Source organism: Artibeus jamaicensis, unplaced genomic scaffold, assembly GCF_021234435.1.
Source record: "Artibeus jamaicensis isolate MK-2021 breed Jamaican fruit bat unplaced genomic scaffold, CSHL_Jam_final contig_391, whole genome shotgun sequence".
NCBI lineage: Eukaryota > Metazoa > Chordata > Mammalia > Chiroptera > Phyllostomidae > Artibeus > Artibeus jamaicensis.
In genome coordinates, this window is record NW_026521814.1 from 15407797 (window position 1) to 15418469 (window position 10673).

General features: G+C 37.0%; 1 protein-coding gene across 3 annotated transcripts; it reads right to left on the reverse strand.

The window, feature by feature from the left end:
* Window positions 1-1107: 1107 nt before the first annotated feature.
* FKBP7 (FKBP prolyl isomerase 7) lies at window positions 1108-10673 on the reverse strand. 3 transcript variants are annotated; one of them, XR_008391599.1, is made up of 5 exons: window positions 10345-10673; window positions 9087-9238; window positions 7144-7246; window positions 6596-6707; window positions 4792-4880 (listed from the first exon to the last, which is right to left on the reverse strand). XR_008391599.1 is itself a non-coding variant. In XM_037130035.2 (4 exons), the coding sequence occupies exons 1-4, from the start codon at window positions 10551-10553 to the stop codon at window positions 1174-1176; spliced, it is 657 nt and encodes a 218-aa protein (XP_036985930.2). In that variant the 5' UTR covers window positions 10554-10671; the 3' UTR covers window positions 1108-1173. The 3 variants fall into 3 exon arrangements, 1 of the variants encoding a protein (XP_036985930.2); XM_037130035.2 differs by lacking the exons at window positions 6596-6707; window positions 7144-7246 and adding an exon at window positions 1108-1335 and having other exon boundaries at window positions 4747-4880; window positions 10345-10671; XR_008391600.1 differs by lacking the exon at window positions 7144-7246.

Here is a 10673-nt window from a genome sequence, read left to right on the forward strand (position 1 = left end):
TTGCCCTGGCTGGTGTAGCTCAATGGATTGAGAGCAGGCCTGCAAACCACATGATCACGGTTCAATTCCCAGTCAGGGCACATGCCTGGGTTGCAGGCTGGTTCCCTGCAGGCCAGTTCCCAGCAGGGGATGCACTAAAGGCAACCACACATTGATGTTTCTCTCCCTCTCTCCTTCCCTTCCCCTCTAAAGATAAATAAATAAAATCTAAAAAAAAAAAAAAAAAAGATGTGCCTTGCACTTTACTAAAAAAAAAAAAAAAATTTGATGGCATGCCAATTTGTGATGTTCATTGATGATTAATAACAAAATCACTGAGAAATGAAGTGACATAGGATAGAGTTACCTAAAGAAAGGGAACTGGAAACTAAGAAATACCATGACCGATTAAAATCTAGACAAGAAGTTAAGGATGATAGATATAAAGGTCTACAAGAAGGAAGAGGCGTGGCATTTTATAATGTCTGAGGGAGTACAAAACTTACAGCAGTACAGGGTCTATTACGCCTGCTACAAGAGGCACAAAGCCTTCGGTCTGATCAAATATCTTTAAACACTCTCCATTGGAACAAACACCTAAAGCCAAAAGCTTGCACCGAAAAGTACAGAGACCGTGTTGAGGCTCTCTATGGGATAGTTATATACAACCTATATTTTCCTGCATGCATACCAAAACAAGAATCTTCACTCCTATGATTTTTATATACCACCTAACAGTAATGCTATGAAATGTATAAACATTGAAATGTTAATTCCTGGGTCCCTAATGAAAAAACTCAAATATGGGGCATTTTAACATTTAAAACATTAAAAAGTGGTTACTTACATATTTTTATGTGTTGTTAAGGTGAGAGTTGGGAAGAGTTGTGTAGATTTTGGCACAGATTTATCCTCCTGTTTCTTGAAGGGGAAAAACTGCCCACTGGGACACAGAGGTCAATTTCATGGTGCTGCCACTCATGCTCACAGAATAAAGCAACAGCAAACACAATCGTGCCATTCCTGAATATTACATTTGCAAAATACCCTCACATTTATTCAAAAGTTACATGTATTGAGGACATCAAAATATGATCTCATAGGGAAAAATAGAAACCACACCTTGGAGAAAGTGACTTTGTTTTATATACAAAGTACATTAAATAGCTAAGACAACTGAGAAATAAGCATATGCTACAGTTCATCATGTTGGTATACATTGTATTCCCTGGGAGAAATGAAGCCATCGCCATCATGGTCGTTCTTCTTAAAAATGTCCTCTAAAACTGCATTCTGGTATGACTTGTCACGTGGCTGGTCATCTTTTTCAAAGTCCCTTTTCAGGTAATGATATATCTAGGGGGCCAAAATAATATTTCATTAACAAGAAGATATCACAATACATTTTTAGTTAACTTTGAAGAAATGTTTTAATAGAGTAAGACTACTTATAATAAGTGATACAGAATTTTCAAAAGATATTTGAGGTTTTATTTTTTTAATCTTTGAAGCTATCTTCTGAAGAGAAACATCGTCAAATTAGCTTCCCCTGAGGTTAGTAGTACATACTCAAAGACTAATATCTGAATTGAATTATGTTGAAACTAAATGTTTTCTAATAATATATACTGTCCACATTATCAAAAGGAATTCACTCTCAAGGATTTCCATTGGTGAATAAAATATAAATTGGTGCATAATCAATGAAACCCAACCACAGGTTTTGAAATAAAATTTAATTTTCTTAATTTTTCTATGCTTCCATAACTATCTCAAATGTATAAACTACAATAATCTCTCTAATAAATAAAAAGTATTCTGAAATATTTCCTTTTCTCTACATAATATGACAGTTTTCTAAGCAAAGACACATCATAAGCCCTGCCTAGTATGGCCATTACTAGTCGCAGGCACTTGAAATGTAGCTAAATCAAACTGAGATATGCTACAGTTATGGTAGAATACACAACAAATTGGGAAGACAATAAAAATATCTTGGTAGTTTTTATACTGATTTAATGTTGAAGTGGTAATATTTGAGATATGAGTTAAACAAAACATATCATTAAAATTAATTTCACCTGTTTCTTTTTTTTTAAGATGTGGCTACTAAAAATTTTAAAATTATATGTGACTCAATTACATTTCCATTGGAAAGAGCTAATATGTATAATAACTAAAGAGTCAATGCACAGTGATTTGGAGATAATGTTCAACAACAAGGCTAGGCATTGTACAGGCAAGAGCTGACGTTGGACCCCAAGAAGTTTTTAGCAATCCATACCCCAAACTCGGTCCATAGCCAGTAGACTTGATTTCAGAATGATCAATGGATCATTGAAGGATTGTAATGAATGGATCTTCGTAATGATCGTATCAACTGTTCTCCGATGGGACTTTGGTCCTATGTGATGGAGATACATTTCTCTCTTCCAACTAAGCCTTAAAAATCCTATGTAGGTGTAAAGAATTTTAAATAGCCTCAAATATTTCTCAGTTTCTAAATAAGTATATTCTACTAGCCAATATTGTTGACTCTCTAAATGTTATTTTTTTAATACACTGCTGTGAAGAGGGATGAAAAGGCAGTGAGTGGGTAAGAGCATGCCTTTAATTTTGCTGGCAATGGGTTCCACACTATTTCCACTTTGTAATTTAATAAAAATGCTGTATTCCCCTACTCCCCTACCTTATTTATACTGAAGAAATGTAACTGACTACAGCTTTCTGATGATGAAGGAAAGTAGTTTCAGTTCACGTTGAAATCCAGGCTTTGGTGTACTGGCTATGTGGCCTTGGACCCATGATTTAACCTCTTTGAACCTAAGAGGTTCAAAGAGTTTTGTCATCTTTAAAAAAAAGGAAATAGAATCTATACTTTAGGACTGATGTAAAGATTAGAATCACGTTTACAAATGTCAGTAAAAGACAGCTATTGTTATCATAAAGATCAAGCAAATGAAAATCACTTGTATCCATCTAGCGATAACGCAGCTAATACCTGATACTTAAAAAACATTTGGGCAAAATGTAGCTAAGCAGGTCTCTATTTTGGACTCTCTCTAGTTTTAATTTCCAGAAAAGAACTGAAGATCCCCTAAGGTCTACCGAGGAGCAGTCAGACTGCAGAAGGTGCCTGTTGGTGCGCCGGTGATAGTGAATGGTCTGTGTGCACAGGCAGAGCTCTGGCGTACCAGGTGAACACATCTGCAGCCGCTGTTCATTCTCTAGGCAGGGCCATCCGAACTTTGGGTGTTTCTAGGTCACAGTGGAAGAAGAAGAGTTGTCTTGGGCTACACATTAAATACACAAACACTAACAAAAACTGGTGAGCAAAAAAATTACAATTTTGTGTTGGGCTGCATTCATAGTCATCCTGGGCTGCGTGTGGCCTGTGGGCTGCGGGCTGGACACCCTGCAGGATGATAGGGAGTCATCAGAAACTATGTGCTGGGAATAGTCTGCCATCACTCTAATTGCTGCTGTTCAGGAAAAAGGGGTGTCTCCTTTCTCTTATCCTTCTTCTGTCATTGATCAGCCAAAGAGCTTCAGAGACAGTCCTTACTGATAGCTCAGAGGAGGAAGTGGAATTAGGGTGGGTAAAAGACTGGAGAGGGAGAGAAAAAGAAAAGGGTCTATGTGTATCATTTGAATCAATGACCCAGTTGCCTTTTATTACTTACTTAAATGATAAGAATTATACATGTTAAACTGCTTCCAAATGAAAGGGAAGACAATTGGGTTACTCAATTTAAGCAAAAAGAACAGTCAGTGGGACTATGTAAGGCATCAGACTTCAACATTAGCCCTGAAACATCCATGATGCCAAGTCCCCAAAAGAGGCAGGGTGGATCCACGGTTAAGATCACAGTAGTGGAGCCAGATTGCTGGGTCTGCAATCTGGTTTTGCCACCTAGAGCTGTGTGACCTTAAGCTAGTTACTTAACCTGTCTGGGTATCATTTGCTCCTTTGACAAAATGGAGATAATGACAATAGTCTCTTCCTCATAGAGTGTCAAGGAAATTAAATTAGGTTACACACTACTGAGTTTATAATTATACCTGGTATTGAGAAAAAAATGATTACTCCAAGATCTTTATTAATCCTTTATTCATATATAAGATTAAGTGGGGTGCAGAAGCTAGGTAGCGGAACTTCTAGGTCCTGTTTACTAACTTTCCAGTCTACACAATTCAGATTCTTGCTAGCTTTTTTTCATAATCTCATGTAATCTCCACAATCTTATGAAGTGGTAATTACCATATTTTCCTGTGTATAATGCATACTTACGTTTTTGTGTGCATTACACACAGGATTATTATATCCATTATTATACCTATGGTATGTAATCATTATACTCGTGTATAATGTGCATCCTTATTTTTCCCTCAAAAATCTGAGCAAAACGTGTGCATTATACACAGCAAAATATGTTACTTGCCCTGTTATAAAATTCCTACAATGTTCCTTCAAAGAAATCTGCTCCTATAGTCTGGATGCTGGAAATGCCCCCCGTAGCTTAGTTTGGTATGTTAATGACCCTCTGGTAGGGAGAAAAGAAATTGAACAGAATGACTCAGTTACAAGTTTTGTAGTGAAAAGCACACTTTCTTCTTAAAACTTAGGTTTTTGTGGTAACCAACTCTATTAAAAGCTAAGTAATTGGCCCACACTAGGTAGAAGTAGAAAAATAATAGTTTTAACAAACATGGATTGAAACTGTGATTAAAAAATGAGATTGCACACATGAAATCTGTCTGAATTACCTCAGTTTTAGAGAGTTGCTTGTCATTGTCCGTGTCTATCTGCTTAAATGTCTCAATACTCCGTGGTCCTTTGGTCACAGCGTAAAGTTCGATCTCAAAAATCAGTGTTGCATCAGGTGGAATCTTGCCTTCTGCTACAAGTATACATTTTAACAGTTTTAACTTACATGAAGATAATGTTCAAATATTTATTCACAAACAGCCAATAGAGCATTATGATTATATTATTTTATAGTTATAAAAATTGCATTCTAAATACTCTTTAGAGATATTTTTTCATGTCTTTAAGCTGAATCAGTTTTAAGGATTTAGGGGACCATTATTTCCTAATTAAATTAAAATAAATATAAATCATATTTTTATTAATATACCCTAGCATTGTAGAGGGGAGAGCTGGTGCAGAGAAGAAAAATTCATAGGCAGAAAAATCTCAAAGCACAAATCAGTAATATTTTAGAAAATGATTTTGTATAGTTATTTAGGAGCATTAATAAAACATATATATCAATATATTTGTCTTTCAAATTCTGTTTTTTCAATCTTCACCCAAGTACAATTTTTCATTGCTTTTTAGAGAGACAGAAAGGAAGGCAGGAGGAGAGAGGCAGAGAGAGAGAAAGAGAGGAAAACGCTGACTCAGCTGAAGCAACCCGGCTGCCTTCTCACACGTGCTCCGACCGGTGACTGACCCCTCCACCTGGATACGTGCCCTGACTGAGGAGTCAAACCCGTGACCTTTCCATCTATGTGATAATGCTCCTACCCACGGAGCCACACCAGCCAGGGGTGTCTCTCACATTCTCTGTGGGTATTAAAAAATAAATGCGATGACAGAATAAATCAGTAACAATTTTATGAAGAAATTTCTAAACACAATAAAACATGCTAAGTATTAAGTTGAATAGTTCTCCTTCATAAAGTTAACCTATTAACTGATGTCACAGATCATTTTAGTAAGCTATTGGCTATTTCGGATGATCATTTCATAAAAATAACCTGTAGAAATGATTTGTGAGGCAGTGGGTAGCTTGTGTATTCCTAGTTTCTCAGAGTGCCTGATTCTAGCTGCTCGAATATTTGTTGAGTGAATGACACCTCTGCTATCCTTTATTTTAAAAATGGCTAATTTTCTGGCTGCTGTGGCTCAGTGGACTGAGTGCTGGCCTGTGAACCAAAGGGTTACTGGTTCCATTCCCAGTCAGGGCACATGCCTGGGTTGCGGGCCAGGTCCCCAGTAGTAGCAGGCATGTGAGAGGCAACCACACATTGATGTTTCTTTCCCTCTCTTTCTCCATCTAAAAATAAATAAATAAAATCTTTTAAAGATAAAAAAATTTTAAATGGCTAATTTCATTCCTGAAGAAAATGGTAATTTCTTTAATAAAAAAGAGAAAATGCTCATGTAATCCTAAGAGAAAAGAGTTTGAAATTTAGAGCCGAAAGGAGAGATGAATCAGTCATCTCCAAAGCCAGGACACAGACAGATCTACTCATGCATCCCATTACTAATGTGACCATCCCAGCCAAAGCAGCACCTCTTTCCTGATTTTAGAGTAAAAGAGCTAAATATGAGCCAATGATCAGTTTTACAAAACCCATTCCTCTTCTGTCCACTTACGATCTTCTTATGTTGGAAAAATAACTTCAAAACAAATTCAAATTTCTTAAGAAAAAAATTACATATTAAAGTTTCTGAATAATTCTACTGTACACCTAGAAATTATTGCCAATTAGGTTTTTTCTTACAAAAAATGGTATAAAGAGAAAAATGTGCATTTGCTACAGAATTACTTGTATTTAGAGAAGGAGATCAAAGACATAGGCGTTAATGTAAAGGATCTATACATACCACATGTATTGTTAATTTAAGCACTAACAAGTCACATGCATTTTGACACATGCAGGGGTGCCCTGAGACATGAGGCAAGGGCATTGCGCAGAAAGACTCCTTCAGGTACTACCTAAAACAAAGTCATAACTAATGTTAGCTCTTCACGACAACTCATTTTCAAAAGCTTATTTGATCAAGAGGTTTTGCTAGGCACTTACCTATGGTCTACACTGCAACTTTTCACACAATCTAATCCAAGCTAGTGCAGGTAAACTAGCAGTTAATTACATTCTAAAAAACACACATTGGGCTTCAGTTTCCTAATGTGTAAAATGAAAGTGGTGGTGGTGTTACTAGTGGGATTCATTATTTTTATATTTATTGGAGACACTTAAAACTGAATATGAACCAACTCCAAGTCAAATTTCTATATCTCTGCAGCAAGGGGGTTTGGTTTATTAATAGTTTAGGCAGCTTGCATAGTCATTCACATCCAAGCATAAATTAGTCTACAAAAAGGATAAACTAGTCTTTTGCCTTAAGGTAATGGAACCCAGGATGAGCACCTTGTATTGAGGGATGTGGGTGCTCTAGGCCGACAGGGGAGTGGGAGCAGTGGTCGTAGGTGGAGTGTGGAGGCATCTGATGAGCCAGCACAAGAAAGACATTCTGAAAATGAGATGAAAGAGACTGAAAGGCAAACTTCACCTACCTGGAAATGGCTTCAACCTATCACATTTTTAGGACAAGTACTGCATTCAATTTAACTTATCTTCAATTTTTAAATCTCTCTCCTAGCTTCCTCTACAAGTAAAAACAGGATATATAAATTATAGTCAGTGGGAGCTATTTTCTTGGGACCAAATGATTGGTACAAAGCATTGACAATGAAGCTGTAGTTATCCAGAACTGTCTCCTGAGGAGTTTTAAGCCTGACTGGGTGTGACTTGCACCACTATCCTCCCTCTACTCCAGTTTGGAGCAGTGATCCCTTGCTCTTGGTGGGAACAAGAGGTGAGGGAATCACTACTGTTAATAAGTCTTTTGCTACCAAAAAGACCACAGTGAATATTCTTTTAAATATATCTTTGTGCACATTCTTGGAAATGGAACTACTGAGTCAGAGGACATTTGATAGAAATCGCTAGATAGTTCAAATGGTTTACATTCTCAGCAATAATGCATGAGTCTACTGATTTTCCATACCTTTGCCAAGTTCTTCGCCTTTGCAGATGAGCAAAGACGTCAAATGGTGTCTCACTTTTGTTTTAATATCTCTCTCTTTAATTATGAATAAAATTAAGTATTCTCACAAATTTAAAAATCATTTGTATCTTTTCTTTTTGGTTAGTGGGGCACTTTTCTAATAATCTAAGGATGATTTGTTTTATTATTTGTTATAGGAGTCTCCATACATATTGCAAACATTTTCCCTACCTAACTACTTTACCCAAGTTTTCAGATCTCACTGTAGGATTTTAAAAATAGGTAAGATATTGGAAGAAGCAGTTCAGTTCTTCTACATTTCAAGGCTTCCCCTGACTTTGGGTTCAGATGTTCTTTTTACTATTTTTCCAGTGCTATCCTTTTACTCTAAAATCCTATGTTCCAGTTTCCTGAGTTTAGTAATTTGAGTTTGGTACTGCATACCAAAGATATATACCTTTATGTTAAAAACTAATAAACATTATGCTAAAAACAAAGTTGGCAAAGGTAGAGCTTATAGAATATGGATGATCATTATGAGTGCTACCACTATGCAGGAGGAGGAACTCTGGCCAGAGAGCTATATTCCAACAATGGTTGCTTTTTCTTTTTTAATATGGAAAAATAGGGGGCCGGGCTGGACTGAATTGAATAGAGCTGAAGTTTATTGTACTCTATAGTTCTGTAATTATTTCCTATAGGATTTAAAATTTTATATTAAATTTTCTTAGAGATTAAAAAATTTTTAAGTGGGAGAAAATTTATTATTAGTATAACCATTTTAAGTGTACAGTGTTAAGTACATTCACAATGTCGTGCAACCAATCTCCAGAACTATTTCATTTTTTAATACTGAAACTCCACCCATTAAATAATAGTTCCCTATTCTGTCCTCTCCTCTCCCCACGCTCTGGCAACCACTCTTTTCTTTCTGTCTCAGTGAATTTGGCTACTCTAGGTACCTAATTAAAGTGGAATCACATTGTATTTGTTTTCACGATTAGTTTATTTCACTTAGCATAATGTACTAAAAGTTCATCCATGTTCTAGTGCATGCCAGAATTTCCATCCTTTAAAAGGCTGAATAATATTCCATTATATGTAAAATACTACATTTTGTTTCTCCATCTGTCAATGAACACTTGTGTTATTTCTACTCTTTTGGCTTTTGTGAACAGTGCTGTTATGAACATGGGTGTACAAGTATCTCTTTGAGACCCTGTTTTCAATTCTTTTAGATATATACCCAGAAGTCTATGATTTATTTGTAAATATAGCATAGAGATATAAATATTAACCTTACCATAGCCTTCCTTTCCATATGCAAATGAAGGAGGTATAACCACTTTCCGCTTCTCTCCAGGGCACATATCCATCATGGCAATGTCTAGGCCTTTTATGACTTGCCCCACACCAAGAACAAACCATTTGGGGTGGCCTTCATTTTGTGTCCGACTGTAATAACAAGCATGCTTAGGTAAGCTGACTTCAAGAAAAATGAATTCAAACTTTAAAATACAGCTCAGCATTTAATTATATTAAAATTGCAGTCCTCTCTAACCAAATCTTTTCCCAAGCTAGCATTCATTCTGAACCTCCTGGTGGGGTGTTTAGCTCAAACTTTCCTCCTAAGAGCCAGAATGAGGTATGATTTGTCCAAAGCCAGTCATCAGGAGTCAGGTCACTTTTTTTGTTATCTTTACAAGAACTATTCAACAATTAATTTTTTCATGGGTCTCCTGCCCCTACCTAGCTACATGACTTGTCCAAATAATACATTTAACAACTCTGGGTTTGTTCTAAAAAATGATGGTGCAGGTTTAGCCTCAAAAAATTATTTGAAAGGTATTTAAAATTTGTACCTTCCCATTACATTTCTCTATTTTCCTCTAAATGGAAAGAATTAACTTTCCCCCATCCTATCTTTATAGGTAATAGCACAAATGAAAAAACATTCTTCCTCTGAGTAACAAACCACTGATTAAATCAGAGTAGGTGGTCATGGCATGAGGGTTCAGGTGGGAGGATGACACAGGGTCCAGAAGTCACCAGGGAAAGTCATTGTGTCTTCCTGGTACAGTTGGAAAGTGGCCCCCAACCTGTAAATATGGTGCTTCTGAAGCCAAATAAAACCCCCTAAACTACCTTCCCTAGCCCTCTGTAATGAGGCGCCAACTATATGTAATCCTCTCTTAAGAGACTCCGACCACAGCAAAGGAAAAGTGTGAACGCTCTTATACACTGGACTTCTGGACTTCTATAGGTACCAAGGGTAGTGGTGATGGTGTGTGTCTGTGTGTGCGGGCAGTGTATTTTTGATCATTTCTCGGCCAACATTTTTAGTAATTTAGAAAGTAACATTCAGCTTAATAGGAAACTACTGTACCTAATCTGATTTTTCCTCTAGGAACACAAGGTTCAACTCTTACTGTTAAAAAATAAGAACGAACGAATGAACCAACCAACCAACCAACCAACCATTTAATTAAATTCCGCTTGCTGGAGGGAGGCTAGATTTCGCGCACCAACTAGGTGAGAGAGCTGTTCGCTGCATTTCCTACCTGCAGTAGAATTTCGAGCCGTCTTTTGCCAAGAAACCGTCATAATGAGCATTTAGCAGGTCTCCCTTCTTGCTTGTCTTAGAACAGTTTTCCGGACGATGCAAAACTTCTATTTTCACTTCCTCTGTGAACTCCTCTTTCTTTTGTCCCTGAGCAGTAAAAATGCCCCATATGTAAAGGAAGCAGATTAATCTGAGCAAGAAATGCATGATTCCTGGAGTGGGCCCCGGGTGAATACCGCGTTCCCTACCGCGTGCCACTCATTCGCGGGAGCTGCCCCGGCAGCAAAATTAGATTGACGCGTGGCAGGCATTATATTGCGACACAAA

What these genes read in the sequence shown, in the direction of transcription:
- FKBP7 (XM_037130035.2), bottom strand. Translation starts at nt 10,553, where the DNA reads ATGCATTTCTTGCTCAGATTAATCTGCTTCCTTTACATATGGGGCATT. An exon ending in GGCTCGAAATTCTACTGCAG is followed by an intron (nt 9,239 to 10,344) that starts GTAGGAAATGCA and finishes TTGTTATTACAG; the next exon opens with TCGGACACAAAATGAAGGCC. An exon ending in ATATGGAAAGGAAGGCTATG is followed by an intron (nt 4,881 to 9,086) that starts GTAAGGTTAATA and finishes GTATACTTGTAG; the next exon opens with CAGAAGGCAAGATTCCACCT.